The sequence below is a fragment of the Heliangelus exortis genome, chromosome 6, assembly GCF_036169615.1.
Source record: "Heliangelus exortis chromosome 6, bHelExo1.hap1, whole genome shotgun sequence".
NCBI classification, from domain to species: Eukaryota; Metazoa; Chordata; class Aves; order Apodiformes; family Trochilidae; genus Heliangelus; species Heliangelus exortis.
Genome location: NC_092427.1, coordinates 37,923,430 through 37,940,855, shown reverse-complemented (window position 1 = coordinate 37,940,855; position 17,426 = coordinate 37,923,430). Strand labels below are relative to the sequence as shown.

Here is a 17,426-nt window from a genome sequence, read left to right as displayed (position 1 = left end):
CACACTGCATGTGGATTCACACAGGTAACTGGCATAATAATGAAAATGAGGCTTTCACACAACTGCCAGAAGGATCTCTCTCTTCCTGCAACAAAAAGACTGTGGAAGACAAGACAAGCTAATGAAAATTAATTAAGTACTTTATTTGATTGCTTGGAACTATTACAATGTTGAGCTGTAACACAGCTACCACATATTAGACATACAGAGTTCCTGAAGTCTGGCTGGCAGACTCCAGCTGAACAAGAGGGCTTATTGCCACACACCTGAGAAAAAAAGTGAAGAAAACCTGTCAGACTTCAGTGTCCCAATCTCTATGGGCTTAAAAAAAGGGAGAGCCCATCTGTCACATTTAAAGACCCCTCCAGGATCAGTGAACACTTCTGGTGTAAAAAATACATATGTACAATGTTAAAAAATAAACAGAAACACAGCCTCTTCCTATTTTGGCATTGCAGTTTGGAAAGCAAGATGAAAGAAGCTGGATCCTCCCATCCTCACCAGCAGGCAATAGACTTGAGAACATCAGAATTTTAATTACCTAAACCTTCTTACCAAAGGATCTGGGTTTGGTGCAAGTCCTTTGGTTCTACTGCCAGAACTGAGCAAGCTACCCAGGGTGTCTCAAACTCTTTAGTCTTCTCCTTTCCTCATGCAGTCAAGGCAGGCCTCTTAGCATTATCAATCCTGGCTTCTCCATGCACTGGGAGCTAACCCTGTCTAACTGGTAAAGGGCACTGGAAAGCACTTACTTGAGAAAAAAGGTGCACACTAGTACAAACTAAAGTTCTGACCATCTTGTGGTCTGTTCATCCCAAGTAAACTGCTCCAGTGGCACCCTCCTATCTGGTGAGGTAGAGAGCAGAAGGCACAATCTTACCACGTTTGTTTGTCTGAGCTGTAAGGCTGGCTGCATAGATGTGAAGAAGGCATCATCTGAGCTAAGAGACAAAGCAGACAAATCTAACAGGGGAGCAAGAGACACCTTGCTGACACAAAGTCATTGCTCCAAACTACCTGATGCAGCTGAACAACAAGCAAGGCTCCTCAGGATTATCACATTTCAGTGAGTAGTCAGCAGCTTTGGGGCTGGAGGGAGGGAGATGTGAGCAGAGACCCCAGGAGAACAATTGCTGCAGATTTTCTGAGGGCAGAGAGATGCTATACATCTTCATCCTCTTTCTCTAAGAAGTCGGTCAGGGTACTGTCATCTACAGGAATTAACAAGCATTCCACACCATCAGCTCCCTGAGAACAGACAGGCACACACATTCTGTTAATACCAGCTCACAGCAAGCCAGGAGACAGCACTGCAACACTCAATTTTTGTTTGCACTCTGGAGCAGAGCTGGCCAGCATTCCAGGGACCACATTGTTTAAAAATGGCAACATTTCACCCGAGCCATACTGGAAATGCACAAATACTGAAAAAGCCTCAGTATCTGACAAACTGGAGGCACAGAAATCTTGTAATTACAGCATTTCAGCCCTTTGCTAGTGCCTGGGCACTTCAAACAACACAGCCTCACCCTGAGCTGCAGAGTGGTGTCTTGGTGATACCAGCCAGGAAGCACTTTTTTTTATTTTAGGTGGCCAAATACCCAAAATTATCTTCTTGCCCCAACTCACCCGTTTGGTCCTGATGAGCTTGTGGTCCCTGAACTCTGTCAGCTGTGCCCTGAGTGTCAGCTCACTGTTCACAAGAAAAGCCTCCCGACACTGCCTGTAGAAGTCTTGGAAGGACAGGCCTGGGGACAGGAAAGGAGTGGTAAAACTGTCAGATTTTCCCAATTCTAACAACAGATTATCTTCACCTACAAATTTTGTTTTGGCCTAATCCACAGTGGCTACAGTAACACCATCCCTTTTTCCAAGCATACAGCCTAATAATTCAATAATTAATGGAAAACAGCTAAATTAACATTTCTGTCACCCTGTTTACCTAATGACAATTTAACAACACTTTAAATACATTTCCCAACATGGTTAATCTCTCTTACTTTCCAACCCTTCTATCTTACTGATAACTTTACCATTGACATGTTAATTCATAACTTCCACAGCCCCTGTGTGAGACAATGAGAAAATAAACATGTATCCTTAGGCAGCAGGGACACAACCCAAGGGAGAGAGGGAGCAGCACAGGAACACAATCTCCTCTCTTTCCCTGGTTCTTTATCTGCTAGTTGTCCAAGTTCATATTCTCCATCTTTTTTTATTTTTTAACCCCACAGTCCCCTGTGAATGGTCTCAATCATGTCTAAGCTTCAAAGCAGACAACAGTTGAGAGGAGGTCCTTCAGAAGCAGCCACTCTATCAAAAGTCAGACCCAGGGCCACTAAAAGGACAGCCTAGACCACTGAGTCTCACTGAGGCACCAGTTACAGCCCTTCTGTTGCTGCTGCTGTAACCTGCAGACCAAAGGCCTGTGCTGCTGTGACTGAGCTGGAGATGGCAACACCCCAAACAGGTGACAGAAAAGGTGGGTACACACCTGGGTAAGATGGGTTGTCCTTGTTCTCCAGCTGGTACTGAGCAAGCAGTCTGAATATCCCCCTAAGTGAAAGCAGAGGGGAAAATCAAAAGGCAAATCAAACAAGCTACCAAAGCCCCAAACAACCCCACCCTTAGAAAACATGAACTGCTTTTTGCCTCCAGACAAGGACTTTGTGCATGAATCTCATCACTGTGCCAGGCTTGCTATCCAAACACTGCTCATTTAAAGTAATCATCTGGAACCCAGCTCTTCTATCTTGACCATCCTTGTCAGAAAGCAGGGACTGCCTCCTGCTAGGGGCAGCCCAGAGCAACCTAAGGACTGGAAGCTCAGCATGTCCCAGAGTCTCACCTGGCATTGGGAGTGAGGCTGCGCAGGACATGGGTGAGGGAGCTCAAAGCCAGAGAGCCAGACTGCTGCACCAGGAGGGAGTTCTCATAGGAGGTTTCTTCCACATAAGGAATAAAGGTGGTTGTTTCATACCACAGCCAGTTGAAGAGGCTCAGCTTTGCCTGATCCCACACTAGACAGAGAGAAAAGACAGAATAGCAGACAGAATTTAGCTTAATTAAAAGACACTTGGTACTCCTGCAGGGTTTGAGGGAACACTGTCTGCTTGTGAAACTCACAGCACATACACCCAGGTACCTGTGTTCAGGTATCTGCAGTTCAAACAAGACAAATTCTCTGCAACACAACACTTGCACACATCCCTTTTTCATACCAGCCTGATAAATCCTTCCAGAGTCAGCAGCGTGCCAAGAATTTCTGGCTGACACCCAAAACTGTTTGAGCTGCACTGACAGGTATGACATCCAGTCCCCATTTCAGCAAGTCCCTAAACCAAAGCTTGCCAGAAGCTTGGGGTCTGTTTCTGTACCATGATTAGTGACAGGCAGATCTCAGCCTCTTTATACAGATTTGGTTCCTCACAGTCCCAGAATCAGGGCTTGCAGCTGCTACCACCACATATATATATATATGGTATATATACAGCACCAGATCTATTCTGCACCCCACAGTAACATGAAAGGTTAGGAAACAGGCTCAGCAGCCCCAGAGTAGGATGGAGATCCTTCTCCCTGTGCTACACCAGGCCCAAGGGGACTCACTGAGAGGAGCATTGATGTGGTCAATGGAGGCAATGAGGTAAATGCTGGGCAGAGAGGATAACTGTGCAAGGATCTGCTGGCTTCTTTCTCCCCTCAGCATCTGGCTGTCCAGGTTATGGATGAGGACATAGAGCTCTACAGATGAATCTGTAAGGGCAGGAAAAACAGCAGAGAAATGACCAAAGAAACTGCACACAAAGTGGCTTCCCATTCCCAGCCCAGAACAAGCCCATTGCATCAGGCTCCATGTTCATCACTCCCTATCAAATCACTCCCCTTGTACAACTCCTTTCATCTCCATCCCACACTTGGGTGCTCCTGAGCACCTGAAAGGCTTTTTCTTGATTCTCTGTATCACACTTCTCACCACAGCTACAGTTCTTTTGGCAGTTTGAGCTTGTCTCTTAAAATCACTTCCCATTCACTCATGGCTTACCAGAATTGCTCTTTTAGCCATGATTTTTAGTCCTGCCATCCAGGGTCATTCAAATTATTTCAGGATGGAAGTCTCAGCACAGTTTGTTCAGCTGCTTTTGAGTTACCTGACCAGGATCCTTAAGCTCCTCCTCACACAATAAAAATGCACTTTCTGTTGGGGCTGGAGCCAAAGCACACCAGCTTCATGGGAATCTTTCCCACTGAGTCCTCAGAGACTCAGGCTGGATCATGCAAATGGTAGATGCTGACATTTCCAGCTAGCTTGTTGCTGCTGTACTGATCTCTGGAAACAGCTACTTCCTGAGGCCAGAAACAATCCTGGAGCAGTTTTGTGCAAATGGACACCTACTTGGCCACCCATGGAAACCAAAGGTTCCTCAGAGTCCCAGTCAGATCAGCTGTGGCAGACTGCACAGATTTATGCAGATTCAGGTTGGTACCACCATTAACCAGTGGTTTTCCTTTAGTCCCACCAGAAATACTGAACAGCTAATGCCAGAAAACAGAATGTAAAGACCTAAACACCAACACTGTGAACAATTCAGATTCCTACACAATAGCAATTGTGTAGGTATTCACAAGCAGGAAAACATATCCAGCAGGAATTCAGGAAGCATTTTGTGGCGATACCTGTTTAATTTTGGTTTTGTACCCAATTCCAACCTGCTTGTTTGACACTGCTGTCTTTTATTTCAACTTAATGTCACTATTTGCATATACTAAATTTAAATGTCACTAAACTGTGTATATCTCAGGTCATAATTTTTCAGAGGAACTCTGAGAACTTGGTATCTGTCAGCAACCATCATTCCCAATTGTTTGCCAATTCTTCATTCTGTTGATTTCAGCAAGGTTTGCATCAGGTCATCAAGCAGCCACTGAGAAGCATCTTCCCTCACCTTCTCTGGAGGGATTTCAGAGCCATTTATTTGGATGTGGTGCTTGGGGACAGGGCTTACTGGTGGACTTGGCAGTGCTGGGACTCACTGATCTTTAAGGTCTTTTCCAACCAAAAGAATTCTGTGATTCTAGGCAGCTGGAGTCGATCCTGTCTTCCACCCATGTGGCTACAGAAATACTGTATAAATAAAGGCTCTCTGCTAAAAGCCAGAGCTGTGCATTTCAGCTTGCCAAAGGGCTGAGGAGCCTCTGTATTTCATAAATGACAAACAAGAAAGTCTGTTACTAGCTATGATCAATGGAGATTTTATTAGAAAATCTATTACTAGCTATGATCAACTGAGAAATTATAACTGCACACGTGAAGCTGATGAGGAGAGAAACTGTTCAGGCTCTCCTAACAGTAAGTGGACTCTAACATTTCTGTGTATAAAGTCAGTAATTTTACCTTCTTTAAACTTTCTAATGATGAATTCAAGTTGGTCAAAGGGGCTGCAGAAGGAGCCTCCATAGTCCAGCACCTCCTCTGTGATGGAGTTCAGAATCTGCAAAAGAAGACAGCAATCCCTTCTGCAGGGCTCTGGCCTGAAGAACCTCGTGCAGAAACTCTGAGCCCTTGACTGGCACGAGGGAGATAATCTCATTTTTATCATCAAATTCCCAAAAGAGTCCATATAAGCAAAAAATTTCTGCCCCTTTTCAAAACAGTGGCATAGAACAAGGCCTTAGGCTGATCACTCTCTATTAATGATGGGAATTACTGCAATCTCTTGGAAAACACATGGGCTGATTTCTTTAAACTCTTAAAAAGGAGAGACAGAAATGGCTCTTCCTTCAGGAGTCTGCTGCTACAGGAGGCAGCAAGTTTTCCCCTGAAGGACTTGAGAGGTATCTGTCACACAGGGTGATTAAATGAACCCAAAAGCTTTTCCTCCACTTACAGACTTGACAGTGATGCTGGGGAAGTAGCCATTGACCACGAGGTGAACAACATCCAGGAGCACAGAGGCACGAAACTTCTCTAACAACTCACGCTTGGAGCCCAGTCCATAGAGCACAATATTGAAACCCAAGCTGTGGGAAAGTGAGCAAATACACTGAATCACTACAAAAATGTACGAGGCCCCTTTGAGGTTCATACACTTATTAGGAAAAATGATCCACTGCAGTCTTGCCTCTAAAATGTTCATGTTTCTCAGCCCCAGCCTTACCTTCAAGCTCAGAGCTGGCAAAAAAGCTCAGCTGCAAGGAATCTGAGTGGTGTGGGCATTGTAGTAACAGAGGGTTAGGGTTAATTTAGCAAAACAGGCCCCCAAATTGAGCAAAACATCTAGGGAAGAAAATGCTATTGTCCAAGAATCTGAGACTAGATCTGCAGCTTCAGGTAACAAATTGAAGCCAGCACTGACATCCACCCCCTCTCAGTGGCTGTATCAAATTAATGTCACCTCATTTTAAATTTAAGTGATCAATCTGAGAAAAAAAATTCCCTCCAGAACTCACCCAACAGAATGCTGCCAGGAGGGGGAGTCTACTGACAGTGCCTGCCTACTACAGGGCTTCTCCAACAACTCACTGGATACTCACCGTAACTGCAGCATCCACTTGGTAAACAGGGCTTCGTGTTGCTGGTTTAGCTCTTGAATTTCAGCAGCATAGGCAATGGGAACCTTTTTCAAAAGGTTGTGCAGTGTTTGCTGTGTTGAGAAAGAGAGGAGAGTCACCCAAGGCTGAAAGAAAAACAAGATTTCTATCTGGAGTCCTTACAAATACCCCTCTAGCATGCCCCCTGGCTAGGGAGCAGAGCAATTTTCAGTGACAGGGCGCTCAGTTCCTGTGTTGGGTTTGTTTTGTTTTTTTATTTTGTCCATGAAGACTCCTCTAAGCACAGTTTTGCTACTGGAGAAACAAAGCAGAGGTTAAATACTCTTATTATGGGCAATGGCACCCAGGTGAGGGCTAGAACCAATATCACTATTGGATCAGTATCACCAATAAGAGATAACTGTGTGTTATCTCCTCCTGCTCTCTGTGGGAAAACCACTCCTGAAATCAGGGAGAGACCCAGAGCTCACACAGCACCAAGCACTGGAGCAGGAAGATGCCAACATCATCACACCCCTGCTCAGTGCAGGAGCCAGGGCTCCAGCTGACATGCTCAGCTGTGGTTCAGGTGTTTGTCACCACAACAGGATGCTCACATCACCTCAGAAAAGAAAGACAGCAGAAAGAATTCACAGTGAACAGCTAAAGGTAGAAAAAAGCATTATTTCAAAAGGATCAAGACTCAAAGGATTAATTCCACTCTAAAGACACGCTGGGATGTTGATGTTTAACAGCACAGTAGCATGACAAATGGCATCAGATCTCCCTTTCTCTTCAGTTTGAACAGCTTTGCTTCCCACTCCCTTGCAGTAGAAAAGTTTACTCTGAAAAGAACTTAAAGACAGCTGCAAAGCACTGACAGAACTGCTGAGCCTTCAGCTTCTCTGGAACCAGCAGGACATTTCATACTGGAAGCACTGATTTCCTCACAGAAATAACTTGTTAGGAATGCAGATGTTTCTCTGGGCAGCAACTCCACACAACAGCAGTCTGCACTGATGCCATCTTTCAAAACACAGATGGGTGCAAAAAGCAGTCACAGACACGAGAGCTCCAAGTACTTTCCACACTTCCCTGGTACCTTTCTTTGTCTACCTGTGCCTGTAGGATGCAACTGCTTGCTTGGAACTGTAGGAGTGGCTGATGGAAAAGAAATACAGTCATCCAGTCACATCAGACTGTTTCTGTCTCACAGGAACTGGAAGGGGACAGAGTGGGAGTCCAACACCAGAGGCAACAGTTAGAGCAGTCCTAGCCCTGTGTGTGGCCTGACCCAGTGAACAGAGACAGGAATTCCTCCAAGCATTCAACTGACAAACTTGGTGCTAACTTTCCAAGGCAGGTCTCTGCAACTCTTGTTTCTCCTTCTTCTCCTTCCCCAAAAGCAGACTTTAACCTGCTCTGGTAACTGCAGCTCTCACCTATCTGCTCAGCCTGCATTTTCCCTGCTGCCTCTGTGCACTCTCCCTGCCCAGAGCAGCAGTGGAAGACACAGTGCTTCAACTGGTACCTTTATCAGCCTTACCATCAAGACACCAGTGGGAATCAGGTGAAAACAGCAACACCAGGAAATTCTGATGAGGGCAACCTTTGATTCAAAGGAATCAAAAGCTCCAGGAGCTGTGTGACACAGTGTGAACTGTACCTGATTCAGTCTTCTTCTCCTCAACTTCTGCAGCGTTCGGTCTGAGGTGAGCACTTTGGAACTGCTGTGAGCCTCAAAGTATTCCTCTACCAGGTGTCTCTAAAAAGGGACAGCAAAATCAGCCACATTCCTCCTGCCCTCAGGTTACCTCTCCTCCCCTTGCACCCACAAACACGCCTGAAGATGGTTAATATGAGAAACTGAGCAAGGATGAACAGAGAGACAGAAGATGCTTGGAAAAATAGCTTCTGCAGCAGCATTCTGCCTAAGCTAACCTAGTCAGATGGTTCTCTGATGAGCAAAGACACAGGGAAGAAATTCTGGGAGGGCTGAAAATAGCAATAATTCTTAAAGGATGTGGGAGAGCCCTAGGGCTGGAAGGAAACACAGGCAAAGCTGAACACCAAGCCTGAAAGTAATGTGGGCTTCTTTTGGTGCTATGGGAGTCAATCTCTCCATCCTTTCTCAGTGCAAGGTCTCCTTCTCCACTGGACATCCCAGAACTTCTCCTGGAGCTGCTAAAGGTACAGACTGGATCAGCCCACAGGATGCCTGTCCTACAGGGATGGCTCAGAAGGGCAGCAAAAGCCAACCCACTTGACAGGAGTCCTGCAGTTCTTCCCTTCAGCTTATTGTCACTACAAATCCCTTCACGCTTGCTGGCTTTCTGCACACTCACCATCTTGTCCTCTTTTTTTTTTTTGGTCAGGGTGTTTTTGGGAGGAGGTGTAGATGCAGCCTTAGTTTTTGCTGGGGTCTTTTGAGCTGATACAGCAGTGTTGGCTTCTGGCTGGTCTTCCTCTTCCTCCTCTGAGCAGGAAGAAGAGTACTCGCTCTCACTTTCTAAAGAGGTGTCTGGAGCTAAAGCATAAATTTAAGGTTAAAAACTAGCAATGACTTCTTGGAACACACTCTGCACCATCTCAGTCTCTCACCCACTCTTCTCTATGCGTTTTTCAAGCATATGATTCCAAAATTTATTTCACAGAAAAGTAAAATCAATGCTTAGGAGGACTGCAGACACACAAAACCACTCCTTTCCCAGTTCTAGGCTCACAGATAAAAGCTGTGTAGTGCTTTCCCCTTGATGCCAACTAAGAAACATAATTATGCTCATAAAAAGTGACTGCAAACACACAATGGAACTCCCAATTTCTGCAGAAAGAATCTACACAGACTTCCTCAAGGACATCTCTACACTCTCTGCAGTGTGGAAAGTTGCTTCAGCTCAGAGTGCTACTACAGGCAGAATCCCACCCCTCCGGGTATTGTGCCTGTTGGGAGCTGGCTGCAAGGGTTGATCTTTACCTGCCAGCCTCTTCCTGAGTCTGTAAGGTGTGGTGGACACAAATTCTCTCTTTTTACTCTGTAACAGCAAAGAATAAACACACATTAGAATAAGAAACATGTACTTCCCCAAAACAACCCTCTGTAAAGGAATCAGCTTACATTTCCAAGCTATTGCAGCCCACAAGAAACTAGGAAAGCAGAGACAGTAAATATGGAGAGTTCTTGTGTTACCACCCAGAGCTGGAGGCAGACAGGATCAGGTTCCTTTATTCTTTCAACTCCTGTCTTGAGGCAGAGGGTCAAAAACTGGGAAATCTCCAACCAAGATGTTAATCTTGGCCCCTCTGGAAGTCAGACTGAGGCAATGACAAACTGGAAATGCTTCAGCTCCCCAGAGCAGTGATTTTCCATCAGAGGAATTTGAAAGTGCACTATGAAAACAACTACCAGAATGACAGAGGACCACTCAGAATACCAAGCCCAGAAGCAGAGCAGCAAAGGGAACCCAAGCTGCTCATCAAGCTGTAGTGGCACTTCTTCCCCACCAATGTGCAAAGCATATGCTTGGACACCAGAGCCAGTCTGCAAGAGTGAACATTTCTGTTAACCCTGTCAAAGTGGACATGGTATCATCATCCCTGCACCAGGGGAGGCTCAGGCTGGATGTCAGGAAGTATTTTTTCACTGAGAGGGTTGTCAGGCATTGGGATGGCCCAGGACAGTGGTGGAATCACCATCCCTGGAGGCATTTAAGAGGCATTTGGACCCTAAGGACATGGTTTAGTGCTTGACTGTGGTGTTAGTCAAAGGTTGGACTGGATGAGCTTCCAACCTAAACATTCTGTGATCAAGGAGTGAACACTGCACCCCAAAGCAGCATCTCTCACAAGACTACCTCATCTTGGAACCTTCTCCTTGAACTCACAGTTCAAACTCAAAGAAAAAACAACAACAAAAAAAAAAAATCCCTGAGCAAAGCAGGGACATCACTCACCTTTTGCTGCAATCTCTCTGAGCGTTCTGCAAAGCAAGAGACAGGACTGTTCAGAGCAGTGCACACTGTCAAGCTGCTCCCTCAGAACAACAGGCATTCTACAGCCAGAGGCACCCTGCACCAGAGCAGCAGCTCTCTGGGTGGCTAATCCTGTGAGGAAAGACTCCTGTTCCTCACAAGCAGGCAAGGAGGGAAGAACAAAGGCAGTCAATGCTTACACCACAGAAGGCAGCTTTTAATTCTGGCCACAGCTCTGGGAGGCCATCAGCAGGAGGGGAGACACTGAAACAGGAGCTGATGCCCTCCCCCTGCACACATCAGGCTCCATTCCTGAGCACATTGTAACATCCTCTTGCCAGTGCTGACCTGCTCTGACTTCTCCCCCTGCACCTCTCCCTACAGTGCTTGGGCATTTTTTTGGTGAATTTACACACAAACACCCCCAGAGTCCTCAAACCCACTTGGTGCTCAGCACATCAGCCCAGCACTAACTCTCTCAGGTGTGGCCACTGTGGCTGGACACAGGGGAAATCCCTGGGAGTCACAGCAACAGGTGAAAGAGAAGCTGCTGTTTTCTCTGCTCCAGCAGAGCAGAATAAAAGGTCCAAGCCCCAGCTGAAGAGATCTTCAGGGTGGCAGCAGCTGGCACCCAAGCACTGATTCCACCACCCAAACAGAAACATCCCCCCAGTCACTCAGCATCACAGAACTTACTGGTGCTCTGGGGGGTTCTGGCTGTCTTCTCAGGGCACTGGGAGTGGTTAGGTACAACATTCCCTCCTGGTGTCTGGGCTAATTCAGAGGCTGGAGGAAACAAGGGCAAGAAGAAGTTTCACCTGTCAGCTACAAAACTCCCAGCTCTGGCTACTCAGCCAGGGAGCCATGTACCTGAGACACCAAGAACTGATTCCCCAGGTGTTTAACGAGTGTCCTTTTTTTTTTCCTAACACTAGTGGTGAGTGTAATGCTTAACAAAGACTCTGAAAGATGGAACTCCTCAGTTAATTCATTTTTCAAGTATAGCTGAGGCATCAGCACATTCTGCTTTCCTCTCCTCAGTGCAGAGCTTAGCAAGCATGCTCAGACAGTCAGAGTAGGAGGAATCCCCTGACACACACAGCTAATACTGCCTTTTTTTTAAAAATTATTATTCTTTGCTGTTTAATAAGCTGTTCTCATGTCCTTCTAGGTTACACAAAAACAAGCCCTGCCATCCTTTGGCACTTAGACACAATGTTTATTACTTGTATCTCTTATCCCCACCCTGTCTTTGCTTTGCCCTATCCCTCTGCTTTTCTTTCCGAGGAAAGCTGATTCAGAGCTGGAGAAAAGCTACTGAAACACTGCAAACCTATCTTCCAAATAAGCAGAAGTGACAAACCACGGTAACAAAGAACTCAAAAAACCCCACTGTAGCTCCAGCAAGAAGGAAAGAACCCAGAGGAAAACATACCCAGCTCTGCCATCCTGCTGGGGCGCCTGGGAGTCTGGAAGGAGTAAACTGCACCACCACTTACACTGGAGCCATTTCCTATTGCATCTGTGGAAAGAAATGGTGCTTTGTAAAAAGCAGGGCTATATTCCCAACCTGAGGAAGATGGAACACAGCATCTGACTAACTACTGGGCTCACAGGACTCTTTATATCGCAGGTGTTATAAAATAAATATAATAAAACCCTGGAATCCTTAACCTCTCCTCTAGTTGTTACTACAAGCACAGCAAGAGCTGGTCAGCCCTCATCAACGTTGTACAATTCCCCTGGCACTGCAAGAACCTCCTGAAGTCACAGCTGTGTTAGGTGTTCCCTGCTCATACCTTGGGTGGACATTCCTAGAGCAGCAACATAGTTGTTCTCTTCCAGAGTCTCCTGAGCTTCATCATCTGAAATATCCCCCAGCTTCTTCACCAGCCTCTTCACACTCACTGCTGCTGGAGTCTTGTTCTTCCATGCTTTAACACCTAGAATTGCACAAAGGGCTTTAACCTCCTGCTCCTTCATTGGAGCCATCGCAATAAGAGCTTTAACCTCCTGCTCTTTCATTGGAGATTGCAGCCACCCCATTAATTCAGAGACAAAGCTCCTGCTGGGCAAACCACTGAGCAAACACAACGCCCAAAAGCTGTCCTGCTGTAAGCACAGTGCCCCGGGGCTCAGCTCACCCTGGAGACATCATTCCCTCCCTGACCCCCACAGCTGGCTCCTGCAGATCATGAGGACAAGACCCCCAGCTCAGCTTCCACAGTTTGGGAGAAAGGAGAGTGGCTCACAGGTAGAAGTAGAGGGAAAGGTATTTGGCAGCCCCCATCTTGCCCAGCAGAAGGGAGGAAGTGGAGAAGAGCTGACCCGTGGGGGAGCTGAGGTTCGGAGACCTCCGGACACGGTCTGCCTGACCCTCTGCTCCCAGCAGGACCAACAGCCGGGTCAGACACTCCTCAGAGGTTCCAGACCTTCAGAGCAGGCAGGACTGAAGCAAGAGACTCCTGTTCCAACCACCTCCAACCGACGTCACCACGCCGGGGGTTGGGAAGCTGCCTGGGCTATCGGCACCCCTCTCCCCACCGGTTCGGGAAGTCGGTACCGAGGGGGTACCCGCACCCCCGACACCCGAGGTCACTTTCCGCAGCTCCCTTTGCCTTTCGCAGGCTCGGGGACAGAAACAAACCGCGGAAGGAGGCAGGAGGACGGCGAAGGCCTCGTCCTGCCCGCACCCCGCCGGGCCGCCCAGCCCCCGGGTGCTGACGAGGGACTGTCCTCCTGGGGGCACCGCGCCTGCTCCCACCGCTCCCTCCCAGCCCCCTGGGGGTGCCCCGGGCCGGCCCTACCTGCGTCAGCGATGTGCTTCAGGACATCCTCGTCAGGCACGAACTTCACCTTGAGGGCGCGGCTGCCTCTCCCCTCCGGCGGGCTCATGGCGGGTCCCCTGGGCCCGCCTCACCTCAGCCACGTGGACCCCCGTCGGAACCGTCCCGCGCCTCGCAGCACCTCTCCCTTCACACGGAAGCCCGCAGCCCCGCTCTCCTGCCCCCTTCCCGGCTGCCCGGAGGCTGCGGGAGGGGGACGCGGGGCCACTTTCACCTGACAGACGAGGGGCGACGCCGCCGCCCTCCCTGAGGCGAGCGCGGCGGGCGCTGAGGGTCGCTGCCGCCGCCTTGACTGACAGATGTCCCGACCAATCAGCGGCGCCCTTTCCTGCCCTGCCTCCCGCCGGCGGGAGCGACTGGGGGGCGGGACTTCCGCTGTAGGCCGGGCGCGCCAGCCTCCCGTGGTTGCCATGGCGACGCAAAGCTGCCGTTAGCTCCCCTCAGGGCCTGGCCCTCGACCTCCTTCCCCCCCAAAATAAACCCTTCATTAAACACCCCCCTCGACATCGATCAATTGGTTTTGTTTTGTTTTTTGGGTTTTGTGTGCTTTCAGGTTTGTTTTTGGTTTTTTTTTGAGGGGGTGATTGGTTGTTTTTTGTTGTTGTTTGTTTTTTTTTTTTATAAAAAAGCAATTCGAGCCTTCTTCCTGTTCAGAAACAGCACAATATTTATTTAACATCTTTATATATTTATATATATATAATTTTTTTTTTCCTCTCTGCATTGCAGACTGTGTCGAGTTTTATACATCTCTATTTACAACGATTTAAAATAATTATATTTCATCTCTGGCAGGTATTTACAAAGTCGGATAGTAACTACATTTCACATTTCAACAAAGAGTCAACAGCATTAAACCAGCTCAGTAAGACAGGTAAAGATAATGGCTTACATGCACCAACAACATGATCTTCAACACGTGCCAGCTTCAGGCCGAAGAACGAAGCTTTCCCCCGGTCCCGGGGCACAGAACATCACAGAACATCACACAGCAGAGGCCATGGTTGTTACAAACCCCTTTGGTTTAGTCCTTCAGCACTGCCCCAGCCCCCGGGGCTGTCCTGGTGAAAAAGGGGCTCACACCACCCACCCCTGTCCTCCCACCCAACCCCTTTGTCCCCCAGAAGTGGGATCCTTGCTGCTTGTGCTCCTCCTGTGACACAGATTTTAAGATTACACAATGCCAAAGTAGTAAAAAATCCTCAGAAACCTTAGTTCAGAGAAACAAACCTGGTACGACAGAAAAAAAGTAAGAAAATAATCTTTTAACCCTTGCAGAATGCTTTTTTTGTTTTGCTAGGAAAGTCGACGGCGTATCCTGTATTCTGACAAGGATAAAAACAGATCCAAAGATTCATTGTAAATACAGGAATTACAAATTTAAAAAATGCAGCAGGGGGTACCTCAATTCAGTTGTTGGTTATTATGTTGCCTTTTTTCTTTTTACAGCAAATAAAAGCTACCATAGTAAATCTAAAATGTATTGAGAGCATCTGACTAAATTATTAAAAACCTTTATTAGCTTTTTTCCTGGAACTTTCAATATGGGAAAAAAAGTGTTAAATGACTCCATTTCACTAAATCATAAGGTTTTTATGTAACCAGCTAGTAATACCCACCCCAAAAGTATTCACCATCAGGAAGAAAAGAGTTAGAAGTGGTGTTTGAAGGGAATCCTGAACACTGCACCCCCAGCAGCTGTGAATCTGTGAATACCTGGGCAGGTAGGATCATCCTGAGAGGCTGTGAACTCACACCTACTGCAGACTGGAAGCCACAAGAGGCTGTGAACTCACACCTACTGCAGACTGGAAGCCACAAAGATTTCACTACTTGCATTTTTCACAAAGAAATGACAGGAAAGCCCAGCACAACCAGAGTGCCTGCCCCAGCAGGAAGGGGAGTATCCACAGCCACTGATTCTGCCACTCCCAAGCCCTCCTTATTTTAGAACAAAAGTTAAAGGTTTCTCCACTCAGATTATTTTTTGCCTTGCACCAGCTCTGGGGAGGGTGAGGACACTCCAAGCACACTCCCATGACAAAGCAGCACTCAATCCAGGAGGAAACACCTCTGAGCAGAGAGATCTCCCCTGACCTTTTTACTCCAAAACCAAAAAACCTGAGCAAACTCTGTGCCACATTTTCATGAGTGACCCCATCACCTCTGCAAAGTTTAAATTGCTTTGAAGAGTTCTATCAGAATGCAAAGATGCTCTGATCTCACCCACTGCAGACCACTGGGAGCTCACAACCAAATAATTCAACTTAATATAATTACCTATTGTAATTTATAATGGTTAATATACCTTGATATCACCACTTTGCTCATCAAAGCAGCAGCTGAGATGGAGGGCAAGATTTTACTGTACAACATTTTCCTACACATCTGTTCCCACCAGCAATCTTTTATGATAGGAGGGATCATTTATGGACCCATTTTAAATTATTTTGGTCCCTCAGATGCTACCTTTGGTTTGGTAAAACCTGATGAACACAAAAAACCCCAAAACAATCAGGGGAGCAGGTGTAGCCTAGAGAAAAGCAAAGAAAAATAAAAGCAAAAACTGTTTTGGTTTTTTTTAATTAAATCTTGAATACAGACAACATAGGATAGATTTTTGCTGAATTAATTTCTGGAAGCTGTAAGGTACCCTCAGACTTATTGCAGCTTGCTTCTGAATTTTTAATGTCAAAGGCCTTGATGCTTGCCAAGCTTCCCAGGCAAGTTCATCTCAACTATCTGTTTGTTAGGTTCCCCAAATCTTCTTCCAACATTTGTTTTATTAAAATATAATAAATATTTCACCACACCTATGTGTAAAGCCTCATACATCTCAGCCTTGCAAAATCCACTTACTGTTTGTTCTCCAGGAGCTGCTGACAAACCAAGTCCCTCACACCTGCCCATCACCTTCCACCACTGGGCCAGGGGAGTGTTTTGGCTCTTGCTTTGGTCACAACACAGCTTTTGACAGACTGACACAACACCCACCTTGTCAGCTGCTACCCTGAATCACCTACAGAAAAGCTTTTCACAGCAAAGTTTATCTGAGTGCCAGGGGGAAAACAAACTAAAAAATAAGGAAGAGAAATTAAGGCCCAGGTGCTAAAAAAAAATCATCATTTAAAATACTGAAGAAAACAAAATATTGAACTAAACCAAGAATAAAAGGCAAGTACAGAAAATCTGATTTTTTTGCTTCCCATGCTTGGAAAGGAGTGATATTTTGTAACTTTAGTCCTGCAGTCACTCTAAACAAGAACTATAAATAAATAAAGGGGCATGTTTGCTCTCCTGATGCAAACTATTCCTCTGAAGTAAGGGGTTGTTACAATGAAGACCTGGCTGATGGCTTTAATGCTGTATTAAACATGCCAAGGTAGCAGTATCTTTGGCAATGAGAGAACTGCAGAATTTAGGGATGAAATTATTAGAGTTACTAACACCACAAACACCTTTTTGTTTTGTGTGCATCACACAGGTTTCCTTCAAACATATTACATATGTTTTCTACACCTCCTCCAGGACTACGAGTACAGTACCTGGTCTGTACTGCTTGGGTTTTAGGATTTTACTCAAAAGGGTTATTTTTGGTTCTCAGTCTTCAAACTCATTTAAATTTGTAAGCCAAGATACCCATAAAATTCTGGTTTGTGACCAAGGTTAAAATGCTGAACACTTAGGAGACAGCCATTGGTTTGTGATAAAATAGGATAAGTTTAAACTCTTAGGCTAAAACACAGCCATAGCATAGAATTATCTATTCCAAAATTATTTTTTTTTTCAAAATATAATTCTCTGAACATGTTACACATTAAATATTGAGGATAGTTTCCCTGGAGCTAAAATTTTCCAAGAACACCAATAACCTTCATTGAAGAAGTAAAACAAAACCACACAGTATCTGGAGACAAAAAGGGGGCAGACTTGGGGTCACCCTACTACAGAGTAGCTTTACCACCATTAATGATGCAGGTTTCCCCCCTCAGCCTGGAAAAATATGTTCCTATTTACATACAGTATACACACAGTTGAGGCAATTGATTGTCAACACGTGACAAATGTATGTACCTACCCA

At 46.2% G+C, this 17,426-nt stretch overlaps 1 protein-coding gene across 1 annotated transcript; it reads right to left on the bottom strand.

Moving 5' to 3' along the window:
• Positions 1-122: 122 nt before the first annotated feature.
• ORC2 (origin recognition complex subunit 2) lies at positions 123-13,520 on the bottom strand. The gene is made up of 16 exons (XM_071747916.1): positions 13,307-13,520; positions 12,299-12,442; positions 11,935-12,021; positions 11,196-11,285; positions 10,482-10,507; positions 9,506-9,563; positions 8,877-9,058; positions 8,198-8,296; positions 6,535-6,644; positions 5,889-6,021; positions 5,396-5,492; positions 3,610-3,756; positions 2,849-3,020; positions 2,495-2,556; positions 1,630-1,748; positions 123-1,248 (listed from the first exon to the last, which is right to left on the bottom strand). The coding sequence occupies exons 1-16, from the start codon at positions 13,392-13,394 to the stop codon at positions 1,162-1,164; spliced, it is 1,701 nt and encodes a 566-aa protein (XP_071604017.1). The 5' UTR covers positions 13,395-13,520; the 3' UTR covers positions 123-1,161.
• Positions 13,521-17,426: the final 3,906 nt, after the last annotated feature.